At 48.2% G+C, this 23,790-nt stretch overlaps 2 protein-coding genes across 2 annotated transcripts; both read right to left on the bottom strand.

Moving 5' to 3' along the window:
- Positions 1-447: 447 nt before the first annotated feature.
- On the bottom strand, positions 448-905 carry LOC129146294 (golgin subfamily A member 2-like). The gene is made up of 3 exons (XM_054698184.1): positions 808-905; positions 609-715; positions 448-537 (listed from the first exon to the last, which is right to left on the bottom strand). The coding sequence occupies exons 1-3, from the start codon at positions 860-862 to the stop codon at positions 463-465; spliced, it is 237 nt and encodes a 78-aa protein (XP_054554159.1). The 5' UTR covers positions 863-905; the 3' UTR covers positions 448-462.
- Positions 906-3,246: 2,341 nt separating this feature from the next.
- On the bottom strand, positions 3,247-22,326 carry LOC129146291 (golgin subfamily A member 2-like). The gene is made up of 4 exons (XM_054698180.1): positions 21,963-22,326; positions 5,805-5,918; positions 3,766-4,130; positions 3,247-3,577 (listed from the first exon to the last, which is right to left on the bottom strand). The coding sequence occupies exons 1-4, from the start codon at positions 22,128-22,130 to the stop codon at positions 3,559-3,561; spliced, it is 666 nt and encodes a 221-aa protein (XP_054554155.1). The 5' UTR covers positions 22,131-22,326; the 3' UTR covers positions 3,247-3,558.
- Positions 22,327-23,790: the final 1,464 nt, after the last annotated feature.

The raw sequence follows: 23,790 nt of genomic DNA, 5'->3' as shown, positions 1-23,790 counted from the left end.
CCAAAGGACGGGGGGGAAAGCCTGGGGAACAGGGATGGGTTGGTGAGGGCCAGGTGGGGGCAGAGCCCCCAGCCCATGCCGGTGGCCTAGACCACGATTATCTTCACCTTGTTGTCATCAGCCTGGTAGAAGAAGGGAATACACAGGCTGTTTCCAATGGTGATGCTTTCCTGGGGGTTCTGCATTTCTTGAAGCAGCTGAATGATCTGCTGCACAGAGGTGTTCTCAAGGGTAGTCAGGCCCAGCTGGGCCTCGCCCTGGGTTGGCTGCACGTCGTGGATGAGGCTCACCTCACTCCGTGCTTTAGAGAGACAGAGACAGGATGCTGTGTGCCTGGCGCAGTGTGCTCCTCCTGCCTAGATGCCTGCGCGGGCTTTCCTCACCTTGGCCGCTGGCAGCGCCAAGCTCCTTGGGGGCTAGGCATGCGCTGGTGGGCTCAGCAGCAGGGTTCTGGGCAGGGGCTCAGAGCTTCACCCACCATTCGTTGTGCACCTCCACCAGACACAAAACCAGCTCTTGCAGCTCTAACAGCTTCACCTGGAAGCAGAGACACTCAGAAGCCCACCCCGCCCCCAGCTGCACCACCATGGAGCCAGAGCTCTGACTACCTTCATCTCCTCTTTGTCCTGGGCCAGCTGGCTTATGGACTCCTCCTTCTCTTGGTGCTCCTTCCTCATCACTGCTCTCTGGGTCTGGTAGAGAGCAATGTATTCTCCTAGGGGGAGGGTGTGTAGACAGCTCAGCTGCTGGGGTCTCCCCAGCCTCTGCATAGCACCCCAGCTGCAGGGCGCAGGTCTCCCCACTCACCGATGGTGTCAGTCTCTCCAGACATCCAGATACATCGATGCTCCAGCTCCTCCATCCAGTCCTGTAAGTCCACTTTCTCCTGAATGAGCTCGGTAAAGTGACCCTGCGGCCAGACAGTGGGCTCAGGGGCTCAGCAGTGCTGGCCTGCCCAGCACCCAGCCCGCCCAGCCCTCCGGAGAATCACACTGTAGGGTAAGAAAAAACTATCAGGCTTTTCTGCCCTCCCGCCATTTGGATAGAAGACGGAACCCTGTGGTTCTGAATGCATGCCTGATGCGGGCACCTGGAGTAGTGTGTGGGCATATGTAGATGGGATTCACCTGGGCTAAGATGGGCTTTTAAGGGTGGTGTCCCTGGGATGCCAGCAGAAGCAGAGAAGCGGAAGCAGAACCAAGAGAGCAGAGCACCAGAGACCACCAGAGAACACCGGAGAGCCCAGAAAGAGTGAAGACTTGCTAGGGGCTGGGAGGCCTGTCAGCCTCCCGGCCCCCCATCACCCCTACTTGCCATGTACCTGGTAAATCCCAATAAAAGCCTGCAAATGCCACTGAGGCTTCCAGGACTCTCTTCTCCTGGACCCGGTCTGCTGGATCAGAAAACCTGCCCCGTGTCCATTCCTTTCTGCCTTACAATTGGCGTAAGTCGGCAAGGTGCTCCATGCAGACGGGTGTGGAGCCCTCCGAAGACCGGGAGGGACTGAGGAGCAGCAGACTATGTTTTCCTGTGACAGCGCTGGACGTGTCATGGCAGCACAGGAGATGGAAAAGGTCCGGAAGCTGCGGGATGAGACCTCGCCTGGAGGAGGAGACGCCCGAGAGGACCAGCCAATGATCCCCAAGGCAGCAAGAATCGTCGGGGAAGAAAGGACCACGATTCAGAGCTCCCCAGTGTGGACAAAGGGAAAAGCTGATGAACTTGGACTAATGGACTAACAATCCCGCCAGAAGGCGGAGGACCTTGGCAAGTTCGATATGTTTTGGGGGCCCTGGGGGAGGATGGGATTGTACACCCCCGGAGATGGGAATCTGGGGGTGGCCAGTGGGCCTTGGTGGCCAAAAGCAGCCAGTGCATTGCCCAGTAGCCAGGCAGAGGAGAAAAAGCCAACTGAGAAGGCAAAAGCTGGTGCTAAGTTCGGGAAGCCCTGAGTGGCTGTTAAGCACTGTGTAAGCTAAAGAAGGCCAGTGAGTCTCTTAAAATCACCCGTGGGTGTTGCCCTGTTCATTGCTGAGTGAGGGTGAGGAGCTGAGGAACCCGTCCTTGGGAGACGGGCAGGGAACGTGGCTTGTGGTGGGGCCCACAGCCAAAGAGGGGACCCAAGAGAGGCCGCATGTGGAGCTTGCATCCACGGATCCCCGACCCAAGTGCTTGTGCAGTGGGCTGGCCTGAGTGCAGAGGCCTGCGTGTCGCATTGGTGGCTATGAAAGCCGAGTATTGGAGTGACTGCAGACAGAAACCCTGAGGGTTGGGTGATTACCCCCAAAGAGTACAGAATCACCAACCCAAGAGTGAGTGCATCCTGGGGGTGGATGCGGTGTGTGGCTTGTGGCCGAGACCCCAGCTGGAGGGGGCCGGGAGGCCTGAGGGCTCCTGGCCTGTAACGGCAGATGCCTGAGTGGTTCCCTCTCTCGCATGAGCAGTGCCTTCAGCAGCTGAAGTGGTAGATCACGTACTGGTGCCAATAGTCTTTTGCCACTAGGTTGGTGCCCTGCCTGGACTTATTTGTGTTCTGCTATATTACATTGTGATATATTTCATTTGCTTTTGTGGGCCATGGCTGCAATGTTCATATTCGCCAAGAGAAACGTGTATATAACTCATATAGACTGTCTGGCAGGTAAAAGTATCAGGGTTTTCTGCCCTCCCGCCATTAGGATGGATGACGGAACCCTGTGGTCCCAAATGCATGCCTGATGCGGGCACCTGGAGTAGGGTGTGGGTATAGGTAGATGGGATTCACCTGGGCTAAGACTGGGCTTTTATTTATTTATTTATTTATTTTTTAAATGAACTTTGTGAAGTCAGTCTCTCTCTTTTTTTTTTTTAAAGATTTATTTATTTATTCATACAAACACTGGGTACAGTCAGAAGCGTGGGAGGGTGAGAGAATTCACCAGAGCCAGAGTGGAGAGCAGAGCAGGCAGAAGGACCGAAGTACACTGCTGAGGGGAGCAGCGGGCTGCAGGAGAGGTCTGCGCACCCTGTGGGACCCTCGCCCTGCGGCCAGGAATCAAACCGGCGCCGCGGAGTCTGCGGGCAGCTTCAGAACCCAGCGCTCAACCGCTGTGCCACCAGCGAGGCCCAAGACTGGGCTTTTAAGGGCGGCGTCACGGGGATGCCAGCAGCAGCAGAGAAGCAGAAGAAGAACCGAGACAGCAGAGCAGCAGAGACCACCAGAGAACACCGGAGAGCCCAGAAAGAGTGAAGACTTGCTGGGGGCTGGGAGGCCTGTCTGCCCTCTGACCGCCCCCAGCACCCCTGCCTGCCATGTACCCGGTAAATCCCAATAAAAGCCTGCAAAAGTCACTGGGGCTTCCAGGACTCACTTCTCCTGTACCTGGTCTGCTGGATCAGAAAACCTGCCCTGTGGCCATTCCTTCCTGCCTTACACACACTCACCTGCAGTTTCTCCATGGCTCCCTGAAGGGCCTGGTGGGTCTCCCCAGGCACACTCTCCCCCCCATGGCCTCACGGCTGTCTAGGTCGTCAGGGATGCTTAGCTTTGGCAGGGGACCCTTGTTCTCCTCTTCCTCCTCACTGCTCAGTCCATTTACTGTTGGGGGGCAGCCAGAGGGGCTCAAAGAACACCTGGGTTCTGAAGCAGCCCTGAGAGCCAGCAAGCTCTGCTCCCTCCTCTCTGTGCAACCCTGCGCCAGCAAGTCCCCAAAGGAGAAGGATCCAAGTTGTCCTAAGGGTGGCTTCCACTCTTGCAAACCCCTCCTCTGCTGAAGTCCCACTCACTTTCTCCAGTCCGAGCCAGGAGGTTCAGTGGGGCCGGCAGGAAAGAGTGAGAAGGGATGCTGCTCGCAGGTCTTCCTGCTCGGGCGGCCACAGGGTGTCTGGCACTCCAACTGCCCCACCTGTGTTTCCAGCAGCTCTTGGCGGGCCAACTCGACCTCCATCTTGCCCTGCTCTTCTTCGTGCTGCATCCAGTTGCCAAGCTGGGTGTTAAGCAGCACTGGCTTCTGCAGGACGTCCTTCTCGTTGGCCAGCTGCTGGTAGGCGGCCACGAGCTGCTGGTAGGCGGCCATGTACTGCTGAAGGTGACTAAGGTAGTGGTCCTGCTGCTGCTGCAGCTCCTGAGCCTCTTGATATTTCTCCTCCACCTGCAGGGAGGACGCGGGGGGGTGAGGGCAGGTGGCAGTTGGCCTCCAAATTGTCATTGGAACCCAGCTGCCTCTGCTAGACGCTACCTCAGGGAGACCAGTAGTGACCATCACTACTGACCAGTGCTGCCCAGCACTCCTGGTAACAGGGGATTGGAACCCTACTTGTACTTCTGGTGGACAGTACCTGGTTGAGGTAGACACCACTTGTGGCTACAGTAAGCTCCGTTTCCCATTTGTAAAATAAACCCCAAGGTGGTTGTTTACAGAGGCTGAAGTCTCTTGCAATTGTGCACATGGTTGAGAACCACAGTGATGAGTCCCCTACCGGGCACTATCCTTCCATCGGCTCTAACCTGTAGGCCCCTATCGTATGGGGTCTGTATTGCTCCAGACTTCGGTTTTGACTTTGGGGCTTTTTGGCAGCTCTCTTGTCTTAGAGCCTGGGCAGGTGGGTGCCACTGCGGCCTATCCTGGCATCCCATTCATGCCCTGTGACTACCCTTTTCAGTTGGGATCCCAGCTGATGTCAGAGACACAAAGTGTTAAAACTTTCTTTGTGAGTTGCTGGACAACACCAACAACAAACAGCTCTTTCAGACACGAGGCTCGGAGCCTTTGATGCTCCTTTCCAGTGATGTCAGACACAGGACTGGAGGCCCAGTCTCTGACAGAGGTCTTCATCCTCTCTTCCTCCCGCAGAGGTTGGCTACTGGATGCTGCTTTTCTTCTTTCAGCTTCTGGCCCTCCTTTCTTCAGAGGCCAGGAACAGAGTCTTCCCCTTCTTTCTTTGGAGGTTGGAACAGAGCCCCTCAGCTCCCTCTAACCCTGGCTTATATCACTCTTCAGGGTGTCCCAACATCAAGTCTGATTGGACCATTTTTCTTTTTTTGTGCAGAATAACTGGGGTATTGGCCAGAGGTGTAGAGTGAGCAGAACAGACAGACTGACTGAAACACACTGGGGAGGGGAGCAGCCGGCAAGGCAGGAGAGGTCTGCTGTGCCCTGTGGGTCAGATCCCAGCCAGGGATCAAACTCAAGCAGTAGTGATGATGGGTGGCGAGACTTAACCCCTAGGCCACCAGGGAGGCCCTGGACCATTTTCATCCTTGGCTGACTGGGCCACTTAGCACCAATCAGCTCATAGCTTCCACCTGATTGGTCCTGCCCATAACCCAGGAAGCGTGCAGAAAAGGGCAGTTCTGAGCAGCAACTGTCTCAACGGGCTTGTGGTGGAGCAACAGAGTGGAGACCACCGAGGCAACTCCCAGATCTGCACCCACAAATGGGGGGGGACAGGCACTGTGGGACTTTGCCACCTGCCCAGGTCCCTTCCTTTAACTCCAGCAGAACTGGTTTCTAGTGCTCTCTGAAGTGAAGGACGCTGAGGCTCAGCCCTGTTCAGTGAAGTGCAACCCCGGAGCCAAGTCTGGAAACAGGATGTCTCCATGTCTCCTTGTCTCTGCCTTAGTGGCTCAACCTCCAGTGGGGCAGGTGACCTGCAGTCCCGGGGAACCCACCACTCCATGTCAGACCCTGGGCACAGGTGGTCACGGACCTGGCAGGACTGCAGGGTAACCGGTGCCTCCCAGCCCTGAGTTGGAGCTACCTCTGTGGCCTAAAAACCTCCCTCCCGGAGGCCTCCGAGACCTTCCCAGCTGGCACAGGACTTACCAGCTCCTTTAGCTCTGTCAGCTTCTCCTGCAGCTGGCCGAGTTTCGTGGCCAGCTCACTCTTGGTGTGCTGCTCCATTTGGAGCGAGCCGGTCACCTCCATGTTCTGATGGGCCTGGACAGACAGAAGAAACAATGAGATGACACCCAGTGCAGCTGGAGACCCAGAGCTTGGTGTCCCCCCCCACATCAGGACGAGGTCATCTTCCAGCCCAGGGCAACCCAGGCACCTTACCTTCTTGCCAAGCGTTCTCTGGGCTCCATATCCTAATCATCTCCTGCACCCACCCTCTGCCCGGGACTCCCACGTCACCTGCTCTCCACGGGGATGAACACTGCCCACCTCTACAAATCAGTCTCAAAGGACACCCCCTCCAGCCTCCAGACCCTTCAGAGCCAACTGCTCCTTTAGTTGCCACATCCCACCTTGCCGCCTAGCAAAGTGTCTGCTGCCAAGGGCCCATGGGAGATGGTAAGTGTCCAGTTGATTTTTAAAAGACAACGGGCAAAATGTCCCAGTCACTCATCTCTGGTTAACCTCAGGTACTTTGTAGTTCTGCTACAAAACTCACCTGAACCCTTGCACCTGTAACAAAAGCCCCCTTTCTCCTAAGCCTGCATTTCCCACTCCCAAGCTAAAATGAACTCATCACTTTGAAAAATCAACCACTATGTGCATTGTTGGTCTTTGGGGGACATGCCCAGAGGGCAAGCCCTGTGTGTGTGGGGGGGTGGGGGGGGCGCTTATTGACACTCTCCCATTAGGACGGGCCACTGAGCATTCACCCTGGAGGCTTGGAAGGCCCAAATCTCTCACACTGCTCTGGAAGCTCTTCCCAAATGAGCTTTTACCCTTCACGGTGTATTGTATCTTCCCCAAGATGATAATGATGTGCGGGAAGGAAAACAACAACCAACCAAGCATTTGAAATAGCAGACGTGGACACACCGAGGGTTAATGATGGCAACATAAAATCAGCCAGAGGCCAAGTACCCTAACCAGACAATCCTCGGGCATGCACGCTGGGAGAGGGCAAGCCAGGGAGAGGGTCTTGGCACGGCCTCACCTTCCTCCTGTCCAATGGGGGGAGCGCTACCCCATTGGAGTGGTTAAGGTTGACATCAGCACCTGCAGAATGTCCTGAATCTACAGGAGGTGAAAAGGGAAAAACAAGAGCATGGGGAGGAAGAGAAAAGTGACTTAGAGAAGAAAAGAAGGTCAGAGAAAGAAAAAGAGCAGCTCTGGACAATGGATGCCAGAGACAAGGGTGACGGATACATACCACGGCCTGTGCCATCTTTCCAAACGGCCACTCTCCGCCTCGCCTGAGGCAGAAAGCAATGTGAACCAAGAGATGGATCAAAGCTACCAAATCAGGCTGGAAGACACTGATCTGGCCCAACAATATCATCTTCCAGGTGAGGAACCTGAGACCCAGGAAGGATGTGATTTTCCCTGTGATCACCCAGCAAGCAGGTGGCAGAGACAGACTCCCACCTCAGAGGTCGCCTAATCCCAAGCGCCCGGGGCTCATCTGTGCCACCCTAAAGGGAGAGGGTGTCCTCACTGACTGGCTTCCCCTTGAGGCTGGGGATGAGAGAAATTGCCAGAGCAAGAAGTCCATAGCGACGCCCTGTACTGAAGCCTTACTGCGCACCAGGCCCCGCACGAAGGGATGAATGAACAATCATCTCATGGATGCTGCCGAGATTTAAGTAGAACTGTAGCACCCTGACTCACAGGTGTACAAAGAGCTTAAACAGTGTCGCCCCAAATCAGATCCCCAGCAGAGCTACGGAGAGGCCGCGCTCAGACCCAGGGTTCTTACCCACTTCTTTCATGCTCTTAAACGCTCACTCAGCTGCCCTGGAGCACTCCCTCCCAGGAAGCCTGGCAGAGCAAGACTTACATCTTTTGATGACTCACAACCACCAGATGCCGTTGTCTCTGGCCTACTGCCAAGTGTCTTCTTTTTTTTCTTAACTCCTGCAGGAGACCCCAAGCTGTTTTCCTTTGGTAGTCTCTCAACTGCAGAGTCTCTCAACTCTCAAAGAGAGTTGAGGCTCATGAGAACTGCAAGCCCCTGTACTCACACCCCACTTTACACGTTAGATTTGCCACCTGACTTCATGCCACCAGAACTCTACCAGGTGCTGTGGGTAGTACCACGCCCCTCCAATGACGACGAAATGGACTGATAACATGGTTTAAAGAAAAAATGTTTAGGAATTTACACTCAGTCTTCATACTTGAACTTCCAGGATGCCATGACTCAGTAGCTGCCAGCGGGCAAAGCCAGCGCAGGGTGGAAAAGCAAGCATGTGAGTACTCAGACATCAGGGCCCTTTCTTATACATGTTACCCATTAACAGCGCTGCTCAAGCTCCTGCACCAATGGATGCTGATGGCACGAGGCAGTGAGGGGACAGCCAGGGGCACAGCCAGGCACATTTCAGAGCAATCTGTTACAATCTCACTTATGTACGCATATGTACATTAATACACAAGGCTTTTTTTCTCAAGATAATGAAGCAGAATTGATGCTTCAGTCGCCTATTTATCCTGTGGCGTGCTGAGCAACCCATGTTGAGACGACTGGGGGAAGATTCCCAACTGGGAAGGTCAGTTTACTGGGATCTGATCCACAGAGGATAAACAGATCACTCCAAAGAGCACTGATTGGGGGCACTCTGGCACATGTGTCATAAGGAATTAGAATGTGAGATGGAGAAGTCAGACAAAAATTGGAAAGTCTCTGTGGAGAAGTAGAAACCCCGGAGAAAACCAAACTAAATAGTTCTTCCCAGTGTCACCCACAGCGGTTGTCAATGCTTCAAGTTTACTAGGGAAGCGTAGGCTTTGTAGGCGCTCAGTGTTTAAAGGTGGGGTACAGTACAGAGCAAGCAAGCCTGAACCATCTCCCAGAACACCCATAAGTATGAGCTGCCCATAATGACTAATCTCAAAAGACAATGGTAACTAAAGAAATGAAACAAAGGCTTTGCAGGAAGAAAGCTGGGAGACTCTACCTTAGCCTGGTGTTGAAGGTGAACACCCTCAGTGATCAGTCAGGGGGGCATGACTGCATGGTGACTGACATGACTGACGTGTTGAGTGGACAGTGGCCTGCATCTCTGTGGTCTGCTTTCCCAAGCCACAGTCCCAGTCAGAAAAAAAACAAAAAAACAAAAAACACTAAGTTGAGGGACAATGTTCCTGAGCAGTGCTCCTTGATAGAGGCTAAGAGTAGAAAATTGAGGATGGAGGGGTCACAAGACCAGAAAGTGGAGGTGGGGGTAGAAGGGATTAACATAGTAATTAAACCCGGTATAGAAAGGAATGATGCTTAGGGCAGCTGCTCGAGGGAGCACCAACTGCTCTGGAAAAGACCCAGAGGCGCAGACCAGAGGTGGGATGTGGGGATGGAGTCATTGCAAAGAATCACGCGTCCTTACAAATGAACCAAATGAAACTTGTCACCCCATAGAAGTAATTAATTTAACGACAGATGACAATTGCAGAAAGGAAGGAGCCCTCCCAACTAGAACACTACCTCAGTGCCCTTTCTGCCCTGGGAAGACTCAGCTCTGCTCCAAAGCCTCCGCCTGGGGCCTGCAGGCTTCTCCTCACACACCCGCTCTCTCCAGGGGCAGCTCCTCCTGCCTGCTGGTGTCTGCCCAGGAAGCTACTTCTTCTTTCCCTTTTTTTTTAAACTTTATTTTTTAAACAATATTTGCTTCCCCCCATCCCTTCAGTTTGAGTCTCCATAGAATTTCCTTCCCCCAGGCACTTGTGCACCATCACCACAGTCCCCTGTGCACCTCCCTCCTTCCCTCTGATGCCTCTCCCTCCTCCTCTCCTGCAGGATGTCTCTAATTTATAATTGTTTTTGTTTTGTTGTCTTTTGTATTGCTATTATTTTTTTTTACACTGATATCTTATTAGGCTCTCCCATATTCCTGTTATAAGTAAAACCATCCAATATTTTTCTTTTTCCTTCTGGCTTATTTCACTGAGCATAATTCCTTCTAGCTCCATCCACGTTGCTGCAAATGGCATGAATTTATCTTTTTTTTTTGATTGCTGAATAATATTCCATTGTGTATATATACCACATCTTCTTGATCCAGTCATCTGTTTTTGGGCATTTGGGTTGTTTCCGGTTTTACCCATTATAAATAGTGCTGCAATAAACATAGGCGTACAGGTATTCTTTTGAATCAATGTTTTTGTTTCCTTTGGGTAGATTCCCTGGTAGTGGAATTTCTGGGTTGTATGGTAGCTCCATTTTTAGTAGACTGAGGAAACTCCAGACAGCTTTCCATAGTGGCTGGACCAGTTTGCACTCCCACCAGCAGTGTAGGAGAGTTCCTTTTTCACCACATCCTCGCCAACAGATGTTGTTGCTTGTTTTTTTCATATGTGCCATTCTTACTGGTGTAAGGTGGTATCTCAGTGTGGTTTTGATTTGCATTTCCCTGATTATAAGGGATGTTGAATGTTTTTCATGTGCCTGTTGGCCATTTGCATTTCCTCTTTGCAGAAATATCTTTTAAGTTCTTCTGCCTATTTCTTGACCGGATTGTTTATTTTGTTTTTATTGAGCCATGTGAGTTCTTTGTATAAATTTGTAATCAGTCCCTTAACAGTTGAATGGAGTGCAAAGATGTTTTCCCAATCACTGGGTTGTCTCCCTATTTTGGTTAATGTCTTTTGGCTGTACAGAAGCTTTTCAGTTTGATGTAATCCCAGGTGTTTGTCTTCACTATGACTGCTTTGAGTGATGAGTCTTTAAAGATATTTCTGAGATGTATGTCTTATAGTGTTTTACCTATATTTTCTTCTATATATTTTATGGTTTCAGATCTTATGTCCAGTTCTTTTATCCATTTTGAGTTGATTTTTGTGCAGAGTGAGAGGTAGTGGTCTAGTTTCATTTTTTTACATGTGGAGGTCCAGTTTTTCCAGCACCATTTATTGAACAAACTGTCCGTGTTCCATCGCATATTCTTTGCTCTTTTGTCAAAGATTAGTTGTTCATAAAAGTGTGGCTTTATTTCTGGGTTTTCTATTCGGTTCCATTGGTCTATGTGTCTGTTTTTGTTCCAATACCAAACTGTTTTAATTATTATGGCTTTGTAGTATAGCTTGAAGTTTGGAAGTGTGATACCTCCTTTCTCCTTTGTTTTCATCAGTAGGGCTTTGGCTATTCAAGGTTTTTTGTGGTTCCATATAAATTTCATCAGTATTTGTTCTATTTCTTTGAAGAATGTCATTGAGATTTTTGTTGGAATAGCATGGAATCTGTATATTGCTTTTGGTAGGATGGCCATTTTAATAATGTTAATTCTTCCAATCCATGAGCAGAGATTGTCTTTCCATTTCTTTGTGTCTTCTTCAATTTCTTTTAACAGTGTTTTATAATTTTCTTGGTATAGGTCTTTCACCCCTTTTGTTATGTTTATTCCCAAGTATTTGATTTTTTTTGTTTCAATTATAAAAGGGATGGTGTTCTTGATTTCTTCTTCAGATTGATTGTGTATAGGAAGGCTACTGATGCTTCTGTGTTGATTTTGTATCCTGCTACTTTACTGAACTGGTTGATTATTTTGAGTAGTTTTTCTGTGGAGTTCTTAGGGTTTTCTATGTATATTATCATATTGTCTGCAAATAGTGATAGTTTCACTTCTTTCCCTATTTGGATTCCTTGTATGTCTTTCTCTTGTCTTATTGCCCTGGCTAGGACCTCCAATATTATATTGAAGAGCAGTGGTGAGAGAGGACATCCTTTTCTTGTTTCTGATCTTAAAGGAAAGGCCTTCAGCTTTTCGCCATTGAGAATAATATTGACAGTGGGTTTGTTGTATATGGCTTTTATCATGTTAAGTTATGTTCCTTCTATCCCGAGAATTTCAAGGGCCTTCATCATAAATGGATGTTGGACTTTGTCAAATGCTTTCTCAGCTTCTATTGATATGATCATATGGTTATTCTTTTTCTTTTTCTTGATGTGTTGGATTACACTTACCAATTTTCATATGCTGAACCAACCTTGTGTCCCTGGGATGAATCCCACTTGATTGTGGGGTATTATTTCTTTGATGCATTGTTGGATTCTGTTGGCAAGGATTTTCTTTTTTTGTGCTGTCTTTGTTTGGTTTTGGTATTATTGTAATGTTGGCTTTGTAGAACGTGTTTGGTAGTATTCCTTCTTTTTCAATTTCTTGAAAGAGTTTGTGTAAGATAGGTACAAATTCACTGCTTATTTTTTGGTAGAATTCATTTGTGAAACCGTCTGGGCCTGGGCTTTTGTTTTGGGGGAGTGCTTTGATCACTGCCTCAATTTCACTGCTTGTAATTGGTCTGTTTAGTTGTTCTATTTCTTCTTGGTCCAGCTTTGGATGATTATATCATTCAAGGAATTTGTCCGTCTCTCTAGGTTGTTGAATTTGTTTGCATATAAGTGTTCACTGTAATCTCTGATTATTCTTTTGATTTCTACTGAGTCTGTTGAGATTTCTCCTATTTCATTTATAATCATATTTTTATGTGTTTCTCCCATTTTTTCTTTGTGAGCCTGGCTAGAGGTTTGTCTATTTTGTTTATTTTGCAAAGAACCAACTTTAGGTTTCATTGATCTTTTGGATACTTTTTTTTTTTAATTTCCAATTTGTTTATTTCTGCTTTGATTTTTATTATTTCCTTTCTTCTACTGGCTTTAGGGTTTTTTTGTTGTTCTTTTTCTAGCTCTTTAAGATGTGAGATTAGGTTGTTTCTTTGAATTCTTTCTTGTTTCTTGATGTGAGCCTGGATTGCTATATATTTTCCTCTTATTACTGCTTTTGCTGCATCCCATACAATCTGAAAAGTGATGTCCTCCTTGTTGTTCAACTCAACAAGGACTCAACAAGGACTTGTTGTTCAACTCAACAAGGACTCAATTTCTTCTTTGATCCCCTCATTAGTCCAGTGGTCTTCCAATAGTATGGATTTCAATCTCCATAAAGTGGGAGTGTTCCTTGTTTTCTTTTCATGATTTATTTTTAGCTTGATGCCTTTATGATCAGAGAAGATAGTTGGAATGATTTTGATCTTTGTGTATCTGTAGATGTTTGTCTTGTGGCCCAGTATGTGATCAATTCTGGAGAATGTTCCATGCACACTTGAGAAAATTGTGTACTCAGATTTCTTTGGGTGCAGTGTCCTATAAGTGTCTGTCAAGTCCATGAGTTCTATGTCTTTATTTAGGGTTATAGTCTTTGTTTTTGTCTCATTGATCTGTCCATTGGTGAGAGTGGGGTGTTGAAGTATCCCACTACATATGTATTTTCTTTCATGTCTGTTTTCAGAACTGATAATAATTGTCTAATATATTTTGGTGCCCCTTCATTTGGTGAGTACATGTTGATGAGTGTTATATCTTCCTGATGTATTATCCCCTTGATCATAATGTAGTGTCTGTCTATGTATCTTTTTACCTTTTTTTAATTTGAAGTCAATTTCAACTGATATAAATATGGCTGTTCCTGCCTTCTTTTTTGGTCCATTTGCTTGTAGGATGTCTTCCAACCTTTTACTTTAAGTCTATGTTTATCTTTTGTGGTTAAATGTGTTCCTGGAGACAGCAGAAGGTTGGATTTTTTTTTTTTTTAAATCCAGCCTGCTTCTCTTTTTATTGATGAGTTTAATCCATTTACATTTAGAGTTAATATTGATATGTTGGCATCTGTATTTGCCATTTTGTTTGTCTTTTTTGTGATTTTATTCCTGGCTTTGTTTTGTTCTTCTTGTTCATTCCTCTGTTGGTTTTGGCTTTAGGACTTGTAGAATTTTTTTTGAGTGGGGGTTTAATTGTAATGAATTTCTGGAGTTTCTGTTTGTCTGAGAAGGCCCATATTTTTTCTTTGTAGAGGAAGGAGAGCTTTGCTGGGTAAAGTATTCTTGGTTGGCATTTGCTGTGTTGAAGTTTGCTGAATATGTTACTCTGTTCTCTTCTTGTCCGTAATGTTTCTTTGGGGAAGTCTAAAGTTAACCTGATTGGTTTTCCCTTTTAAGTAATCTTTTTCTTCCCCTTGCCAGTTTTATTATTTTTTCCTTGTCTTGGACTCTTGCAAGCTTTACTATTTGGTGTCTTGCTGTAGTTTTCTTTTCATTGTGGTAATTGGGAGTTCTTCTCGCTTCTTGTATGTCTATGTTCATCTCCTTTTTCATACTTGGGAAGTTTTCTTTAATTGTCTCCTGGAATAATTTCTCAGTTCCTTTGTCTCCTCACCTTCTGGAATGCCTATAACTCTTATGTTTCCTCTCTTCATGGAGTCTGATAATTGTCTAAGAGTATCTTCATACTTCTTTATTTGCTCTTCTATCTCTTTTCTTTTGACTCTTTTTATTTCTGTACCTTCGATAGTACTGATCCATTTTTCCATTTCATCAATTCTGTTTTCATTGCTTTTCCCAGAGTTCTTTATCTCCTCTAGTAATTTTTTAATCTCCTGTGTTTCTTTTCTTTCCTTTCTTAAGGTCTCCATTTCATTCTTCAGTGATTATTGGTCTCAAATCATTTTTTCCTTTTTGTTTTCTTTGTTTATTGATCATGATGAACATTAATTCTCTATCTGATAGGCCGAGAAGTTCTTCAATGTCATTGTTGAGCTCTAGTGACTGTATTTCTATTTGTGGTGTGTCCTTCTCCTGCAGGCTTGCTTGGTTATTTATATGTTTTCTTCTCCCTGTTGTTTACTTTCTATTTAGTTTTATGCATTGGGATGTTGTGCACTGGTGGGACGTTGTGCCACTGGTGTTGGCGAGCATCTCTTTGGAGTGCTCCTTTAGAGGTGTCGGAAACTGTTTACCAGACTGAGACTAGCACTGGTAGGCCAAAACTCCGCCAGAGTGTTGATGCTGTGTTGCTGGGCACTGTCCCTTACAGTTCCCTCCCTCTGTATTTACTTAGTTCCAACAGGGAATCAGTTAGTTGGTGATTTTGTTCTGGTCATGAGGTGGCACCAGAGACCTGTCCTTGCTGACCTTTGCTTTTTCCCAGTGGTTCTCGGCTGGCCTTAGGCTATTTGTAGGTCACCGTGGAGTCCTTGTCTTCCTCTGATGGCGCCCGAAGCCGCTCGATCACCTCTGTGGTGATTTCTTCACCCTTCTCCACAGTTCCCATTTGTGGGGTGCGGTGCCTGAAATAGTTCCTCTCTACTCAGTGTCCCACTTGATCTGTAGTTTGTTCTTGCTGGGTTTTTTTTTTTTTTCCTCCATTCCGTTGGTTGGAGAGAGCCTACTCAGTGGGTGGAGGAGGATAGCAGGGTTCTGACTCTTTCCCTTTTTTAAAAAAAGAAATAATAAAACTTCTCTTTGGCAGAGACTAAAAGTCTCTGTCTTGTGGGGAAACTCACTGTGTATATGAAAGGGGGAATCTGGTGAAAATTTTCTCAGACGTGACCCAAGAACCCCAACTGTGAACCCAAACACCTCTCCAAAATATCACTCCTCACCAATGTCAATGTTATAAAAACAAGAAAAGTCAGAGAAACAGTCAGCCAGAGGCACATCAAAGAGAGCTGGCTGTAACTGAATGAGGCAATTTGGATTATGGAACATAAAATGTACATTAGGAAAAACTAATGAAATTAAGCACGGAGTTTGGTAATTGTGTCAACATTGCCTCGTTAGCTGTAAAAAAAAAAATACAACTGTATTCATGTAAGATGTTCACAAAGTGGAAATGGTGTGGGATTAATAAGAACTGTACTATCTTTGCAACTTTTCTGTAAATTTAACAGTATTCATTAAATGTTATATATTTTTTTAATGTCCTCAATACTAAATAGGTTGTAAAAGGAAAAAATGATCTACTTTCCTGTTTCCCCATGTTTTGTTATCCAGAGGCTGGAGAGAGGGGTCCTGGGGAGAAAAGCTGGAAACCTCACACCCAGGACAGGCTCCGGAGTCTCCTCTCCTCTGAGCCCTGCTTCTCTGACTCCTCACAGAGCATCTCACCACCAGGATGCCACCCTCCAGGACCCCCAACTCTGCCCATCTCAGAACCGGCCCTGTCCTGGCAGCTCCACCAGAATCCGAAACACTCCACCAGAATCGGGAAACAGTCAGACAACCCTTTTTATATCAGGGTTGCCCTGTAAAAGTTTGGTGCAGTAAAGAAAAGGGGAGCCAAGCTAAACTTTTTCAAAGGAAGGGAAAATTCATTGCACCCCCAGGAAAGCTTCGTGGACCCAAGATGGGGGTCCCTGAAGTCATGCCCATTGTCGGGGGAGATGTCATTTTATAGGGTGAGGAGAGGTTAGGCAGGAAAACTGGGTTGGTAGCAGGGGAAACAGGCTTAGGGGGAACAAAGTTGTTTTTTCGTGGAGCCGAGTTGTTTTCTCCTGCTTATGGCTTCAGTTTCGGTTAGATGGAATCAGGGGTACTGGTGTCAGGGCCATCTTGTTGTTTGTATGTGGGCTTTCCCATTCCTGGCCCCTGCATCAACCTTTCATACCAGCCTTTTGTTGAAAAGGGCCAATGGTTCTTTTTTGGCTACTTCCTGCTGGACTGGGGCGAAGACCATGGTGGGGGCTCAGGCCTGGTTATGAGACAGTCTTTGCAGCGCGAGGATATGGGTGGAGAAGGAGTTGGTTAAAGGTGGTATGGGACAGTTCTTGGATCTGGTGTTGGATGAAAAGGAGTAAGAATGGGGCAAAAAGAAAAAATGAGGAGATTAGGATAAGAAGCCCTATGAGTGGTAATACTTTGCCCGAGGCTGTGCTGATCTGGAATTGCCAGGCACAGACAGAAGAACAGGAAGTGGCTTAAAGAGATGGGATTAGAAACAGAGGAAGGAGAGGGGCCTGCGCAGCGGTTGACGGTTGAGCGCTGGGTTGTGAAGCTGCCCACAGCCTCTACAGCACCGGTTCAATCCTTGGCCTCAAGGCGAGTGTCCCACATGGCGGGCAGACCTCTCCTGCCGCCCACTGCTCCCCTCAGCAGTGTGCTGCGTCAAGTCTGCCTGTTCTGCTCTTCGCTTTGTCTCTGGTGAGTTCTCTCACCCTCCTGTGCTTCTGACTGTACCCAGTGCTTGCATAAATAAATCTTAAAAAAAAAAAAAAAAAAAGAAACAGAGGAAGGAGAATCAGAGGGCCTCTACTCTATAGGCTGAGTGGGATGTGGACCAGGGACACATTAATGCGTACCCGAGTTGGGCCCATGTGCTCGCATACATACTGCTTGTCCACAGGGACCGGTTTGACCCTGGACAGCTGATGCCAGGACGTGTTGCTCAAGACGTTGACAGCTGTTGGTGTAGTCAGGATGATCGTGTGTGGACCCATCCACTTTGGTGGAAGTGGTTTTGGAGAGATGGCTTTCAGAAGAACCTGGTCTCCACGGCACAGCAGGTTGACAGGTGCATCAGAGGACGGAAGCACAGGTTGTGGCAGACAACGGTCTGGTTACTAAGAGGAGGTCTGCCATACATCCATTCAAGGGGGGTCATGAACAAGGGGCCATAGGGAGTGGCTCGGAGGTTCACTAAAGCCAGTGGGAGCAGCTCCACGCAGGATTTCCGCAGCTCAGTGGAGAGTTTGGTTAGGTGGTCTCTGGTAAGACCATTCACCCGTTCTACCTTAGCAGAGGATTGCGGTCGGGAGGGAATGTGTAGTTTCCAGGTGATGCCCAGGGAGGAGACCTGTGGAGTAACCTTTGAGATAAAGGCAGGTCCATTGTCCGACTGGTGATGGTGTCCACCATAGTAAGAAGAGGGTGTTATCTGCATTAGGGAGTGGAACACCCATGAGGCCTAGCAGGATGGAGAGTCGAGGATTGGGAGAGGGATATGAGATAAGAGGGTCTTTGACAAAGAGAGTAGAATCTAACAGACAAGAGGGTGATGGAGGGGAGAGAGCCTGATGAGTGAGCAGGTCCTGGAGCCGATGTGGAGAACTAACATTTACAGGTTGGCCCAGTGTGGGTTTTAAGGCCTGTCTAGCAAGACGAGCAGCTGCCACAAGTGCACGCAGGCAGGGCTGCCATCCTCTTACAATGGGATCCATTTGTTTAGAGAAATAAGCAACTGCTCTCTGAACTGGCCTAGGTTGGCCCAGAACCCCTGGAGCAACACCCTTTTGCTCATCTGTCAGTAACAGGAATGGCTTTCCTGGGTCTGGGAGTGCGAAGGCTCATCTCAGACAGCTTTGTCTGCATAAAGCAGAGAAAACGAGGTGTAGAAACAAAGAAAAGCATCATCATGATCACTGGGCCTACTATGGGAAGGATCCATGGCAGTAAGGGAGAGTTGGTCCACGTTTGGATGTCCTGGCCCCAGCTTCGGCTGACAAAGTGTCAATCAGAGGGGACTTTGCTGGTCAGATGAGCAAGCCCATGAATGTGTTGGAGGAGGGGGAGACACCTGAGTACACACGATTTCTCACCAAAATCTCTCTCTCCGACCTTCAACACTTTCTTTTGCTTGCTTTCATTCTAATGCCATTTCATTTTACCCATCTGGCTTTACATTATCTTAAGGCCCTTCAGAATATCCCTCTTCCATACATTTCTTTTTTCAAACACACATACCTCACCTCACTTGCATTTACCAGACTTAGCAAACCTTAGTTTTAGAAGGGAATTGAACACCATCTAAGCAATGATGAAAAAACACAAATTTAAGGTAGATAGCCCCTGTAGCTTTTCCTTCCTGTCCCCAGTGATTTAATTAGCAGAGACTGGTGTCCAAAGCCTGCATCCGTTGGGCGATGTATTAACGTTTCCAATTTGGCTAAGGTCACCCTGCAGGGTTTGAATCCAGGGAGGAGGAAGGGTGGGTGGCCGTCTGGAGAGGATTTTTAAAAGGAGAAATTCCAGCTGGACTGACACTGTAAGAATCCCAAGCTGCAAAATCCCTCCTGCACGTACTCCATGACGAGCTGCAGCTTCGGCCCAGGGGACACTGGACACCTAGGTGTGCTCGCTGCGGGACTGAGATTGATCATAGCCTAGGGCTTCCTGGAGCAGGAAGATGTGCGGATTTTCCAGCTGAGCAGGTCACGGTGGAGTAGGGCTGCTCTGTAAATAACCTCTGCCCACCTTGGAGAGTCCCGTTTGGATTCTAATATACAGGTCCCCAAGTCATTCTTAAGGGGAGCTAGACAGCCTCTCTATCTGCTCCTTGCAATCTGCACATTTTACCACCTGAGACCAAGCCTTTGCAAGAGCTCCTGCATCCTCTGCACCATCCGTGTGCCCAGGGGTGAGCAGCAGGTCTCTCCCACCAAGGGGCAGAACCTAAGATTGGGAGAGAGGTCCAGGTTTCCCCGCCTCTGGCCCTGGTGCCTCTAGAGGCTCTGCCCACATAGCCCCACACCCCTCTCCTGGCCCTGTACCTGCTCAGCTCTCCCCAACCCCTCCACACCCCACCCCTCAACCGCTCTGCTCCCTTCCAGGTGCTTCACCAGTTTCGTTGCCCGCTGGCCCTTCACCTGCTCTGCTCCAAGGACATCTGTGCTCCAGGGACATCTGTGCTGCCCAGACTTCGGTGCTGCAGTCCTGTGAGTCTCATGCTGCTCCTGGCCCCTGTGACTGGGCCCAGCCCCTGAGCCTCTCCAGAGCCTCAACCTTCCCTGCTGTACTCCTGTTCCCCATGGGCACTGAGTGGTTGTGCTTTGGGGGTGGGGGTCTTCTGCCAGGTATGGCGCTATTTTTAATCTTTGTTGCTCTCCAGTTCCAATGCTGCACAGCAGCAACAAAATTCCAGGATAATTTCTAATACTCTATCTCTGGCCCTGATGATTGCTGAAGGGTCACTGCACTGCTAAGCCAGCCACGTCTTGGGGGAGGTCTTAGGGTGGTACTGGAGGGCTGGGGAGCTGGACAGATTGTGTTGGCCCTGCTTTCCTGGTCCCTCTCCAGCTGGGGGCCTGTCTCAGTGGTGCTGCCGTGTTCCCCAGCGTCCTCCAGCTGGAGAACTGACACCGCGGTACTGCTGTGCTCCCTGGTGTCCTCCTGCTGGGGTCAGGCCACAGAGGTGCTGGTGTCCCCCCAGGCGTCCTCCAGCTCTGGGCCTAGCACAGAGGGTCTGCCCTTTGGGGTGTCCTCTAGCAGGGGGCCTGGCCCTGCGGCGGTGGTGTGCTTCTGGGCGTCCTCCAGCATAGTGACCTGGCGGAGATGACCCTGTTGCCCGGGGTGGCATCCTTTCCCCTCTTTCGGACTTCCGGCTTTCACAGGATACCTGGCCTTCAGGTATTCCCCAAAACCTCCGGCTGCGGGAGGGGGGTGGGTGGGCACTGGGTGCTTTTGCAGGATAAATGGCTTGGGGTATTCCCCGAAACCTCGGGTCACCAGGCTCCCGGAAGGTGACGCACTTCGGCACCTGGAATGTGACGCGCCTGGGCCGCTCCTGCCCCTCCTCCTCATAGTCCTCCTCCTCCTCCTGCTTCCTGGAGCGGAGGATCAGGTAGGTGGCCATGACCTTGTCGTACTTGTCAGCGTCAATGGCCTCCCGAATTTCCTGCCTCTGGTAGCCCAGGCGCTCCATAGCTTTGGTTATGGCCGGGTCCTGGGGGCTGAGCAACGGCTCGCTGAAGGGCAGGAGTCCCTCGCTCATTTTTGCTACCCAGGCGTGCTGCTGGATGCTCTCCAGGGGGTGGCGCCTCCAGGGGTCCTGTGCCATCATTTGGCCAGCAGGTCCCCGCCCTGGACCGTGAGGTAGGAGGTCAGGAGGTCGTTCCCGCCCAGGACCCGCTCCCTGATAGCCCTGAGGCTGGGCCCCCTGAAGGGCAGTGTGCCGGTCACCATTTGGTAGGGCATGATGCCCAGGCTCCACACGTCCACCTTGGGGTCGTTGTACCACTGGCCAAGGTAGACCTCGGGGACCCTGTGTTCTGGGTGACAGCAGCACGTGCTCAGCGCCCGGTTGAAGCCCTGGACGCTGAGCCCGAAGTCTGCCAGCTTGACTTTTCCCTCTCGGGTCAGCACAACGTTCTTGGGGCCTTACATCCCGGTGCGCGATGCCTTTGGCATGGCAGTAGCTGAGGGCCGCGAGGATCTGCTGAAAGATCGGGCGGGCCTCGCTCTCCTCCAAGCGCCCACACTCGCTCAGGAAGTCCTGCAGGTCTTTCCCCCTGCACGTACTCCATGACGAGCTGCAGCTCCTGCCTCGTGTCCACCACCTGGAAGAGCTCCACGATATTCGGGTGATAAAGGGCCTTCATGCACCGCATATAGCGGGCCAGGAGGCGGAGGTCAGGCAGCTCAGACTTCCGGACGCCCCTGATGAGCACCTTCGTGCCCGTGAGCTCGTGCAGCGCCAGCATAACCTTGGTGTGGGTGTCCCGCCCCAGCGCCTGAAATGCCTGGTAGCTTTTTGCTTTATGTCCCTGGGGAGTGAGGCGATTGCACATAGTGCCTGTGCACTTGGACTATGCAGACTACACTAAGCAGCCCTGACTGTGCTCACAGCCCTTGCACTACAGTCTCCGCTGACAACTGACTCTCCTACGATATTAACAAATGTACTAGTACTAATAGTACTCAAGTATTCACTAAACCTCACTAAACACTGACAATGCTAACTTAACTCAACCAGCAATACTAACCTCACTCAGCTTACTAGCAATACTAACTACAACACAAATAAATGAAACCACACAAACAAAAAATGACAAATGAGATGTAAACGTAAAAATATGATTAAAAACAAACTAATTAAAAACCAACCACTAAATTTAAGAATAAAACAGAACAACAAAGACCAATAGAACAAACAACAGAACGAACAACAATTAGAAACTAAAACCTGAAAAAACAAACAAACAAACCAAAATAAAAACCCAGAGAAACGACAAAGGGGAAGAAAGAACAAATAACGAAACAAGAACAGAAGGGAAAATGGGCGAGACCACTAGAAAAATAAAAATCAAAAAACTAAAAACGGAAGTAAAAAAATAAAGAAAAAAAAGCCAATAACAAAACAATAAAGGAAAATAAAAAACAAAGAAATAAAAGGGAAAAGAAAAAGTAGAAAAAAAAAACTCTAAGCAAATACAAAAAAATCAAGAAAAATAAGGAAAAAACAAAGAAAGAAAAATAAAATAACTAAAATAAATAACCTATAGAATAATTAAATAAATGAACCAATAAATAAAACAAAAGAGAACCAAATACCCCAAAACACGCTCTCACTGTCTCTCTCGTCGTCCGGAGTGCACAGGTCGCTGTCCAGAGCTTCCCGGCTCCTGAGGACACAGGCGCAGTCCGGGCGGGCCTGATGCAGGCGGTGCCGGTGCCGTCACAAGGGCTCTTTGTGGCGTCAGAGCCAGAGGCCACAGCCATTGGCAGAGGGAACCCCCAGCGGTTTCTCAGCCTTAACGAAAAAGCTGCCGCTTAACGACAACCCTTGGAATGCCCGAGAGGCCCTTTCATCTGTCCTGAGCAATCCCGGCCTGGGTTTTGGCTTTTCCAGGCGTCCCCATCCTGGCCCCGCCTTGTGCAGATGCTTTACTGTCGCGCTCACACTGTGGGGAGAACAGCAAACGGGGGGCGCAGGCGGTTGGGCGCGCGCTGGGGAGCTGTCCACAGCCTCTGCTGCGCCTGCGAGGGGCCCACGTGGCGCGCAGACCCCTCCTGGAGCGCCCGCTGCTCCCCTCAGCAGAGGATTTCAGTCAGTCTGCCTATTCTGTTCCCGGCTCTGTCTCTGGGGAATCCTCTCACCCTCCCGCGCATCTGGCCTGTACCCCGGTACTTGCATAAATAAATAAAATAAATCTTTAAAAAAATAAAAAAAGGCACAGTTACTACTGTTGGAGTGAACTAGTAAGGTTTTAATTCTAAAATTTTCAAGAGGTAATTTCAGATTTCTTTTTCAGCATGTCCTTCTTTGGGGGGCTATAATTGTGTCATGGAGACTAGTTTAGTAGAAAAATAACATTAAATAATAATACTATATACACAATAGTTCCTTTGAGAAGGAACAAACTACAAATACAATAGGTCATAACAATACCAATGTGCTTAGAAACTAAACAAAAATGTTAGGTAATTCAGAATACTTCGTTTTTTAGGTTGCTTTTAACACTTTTGCCAAAATTGATTTAATAGTGATCAATATCAGGAAGTACAAGTATCATTGTTTTAATTCTATAATTATTACATATATCAATATGTGCACTTACAAATACATTAATAAATACATGAGGAAGGAGATTTTGAGAAGAGAGGTTAATCATTTTTTCCAAGGTTACCTATATATGATATTCACTCAAAAGAAACAATGACTAATAATTGAGAAACTACACTGTACTTTTGTAGAATTGATAGTGTTCTAGTGATCAAGATATAGAGAGAATGTTGTGATAAAACTGACTTCTCAGTGACAGGGGAAAAAAAGCAATATAAATAACTTTTAAAATAATCCAACAAAGAAATAACAAATGGTTATAGGATCTGTACAAAGGATCGAAACAAACCAATTGAATTTTCAATGCCATTTAGGATAACATCAAAATATGAAACCCTTCAGGATATTTTTAATAAAATGTATGTATCTGTAAAGCTATGAAAACATTATTCTTTAATGGAAATTATAAGACTTCAATAAATGACAATATGAACTCTATTGACAGACCAGGATGCATACAGCAAAGTTTGGGAGAAAGCACAATTGCAGAGGGGAGCACAGAGAGGCAGAAAGGACTGAATCACCCTGCAGTAAGAAAAAGGAGGTCAGTGTTTCATGTGGACAAAGAAGAAAGAATTCTCAGATAAGGTCAAAGATATTCACAGAAACTAGTCACTCAGAACTTCACGCTAATTGTGAAAATGGAGAGAGGTGTTGGCGAGTGGAGTGAATTGAATAATTTGTGTTTGAGAAAAATCTCTTTGCATTGGGGAAACTAGATTGTAGGAGAACAAGAATGCAACAGGGAAAAAACCGAGAAACTTGCAGTAGACAAAGAGAGGAGTGGGTCAGAGTGGTACTTTGCTTAGGATTTTA

Source organism: Talpa occidentalis, unplaced genomic scaffold (genome assembly GCF_014898055.3).
Source record: "Talpa occidentalis isolate TD23 unplaced genomic scaffold, MPIMG_talOcc4v2.1 talOcc4.2, whole genome shotgun sequence".
Taxonomy (NCBI): Eukaryota; Metazoa; Chordata; class Mammalia; order Eulipotyphla; family Talpidae; genus Talpa; species Talpa occidentalis.
The sequence above is the reverse complement of the archived record's forward strand: the minus strand, read 5'-3'. Positions and strand labels throughout refer to the sequence as shown.

Bases quoted from the DNA above. Each gene is read 5' to 3' on its own strand.
- LOC129146294 (XM_054698184.1), bottom strand. From the start codon at position 862: ATGGAGGAGCTGGAGCATCGATGTATCTGGATGTCTGGAGAGACTGAC. The intron at 716-807 runs GTGAGTGGGGAG...CCCTCCCCCTAG, and splicing joins TGGAGAGACTGACACCATCG to GAGAATACATTGCTCTCTAC. The intron at 538-608 runs GTAGTCAGAGCT...CTCTGCTTCCAG, and splicing joins AGGACAAAGAGGAGATGAAG to GTGAAGCTGTTAGAGCTGCA.
- LOC129146291 (XM_054698180.1), bottom strand. From the start codon at position 22,130: ATGGCTGTGGCCTCTGGCTCTGACGCCACAAAGAGCCCTTGTGACGGC. The intron at 5,919-21,962 runs GTATTTGGTTCT...CTGTCTGTCCAG, and splicing joins CAGTGAGAGCGTGTTTTGGG to GCCCATCAGAACATGGAGGT. The intron at 4,131-5,804 runs GTAAGTCCTGTG...TCCTCCCTGCAG, and splicing joins TGACAGAGCTAAAGGAGCTG to GTGGAGGAGAAATATCAAGA.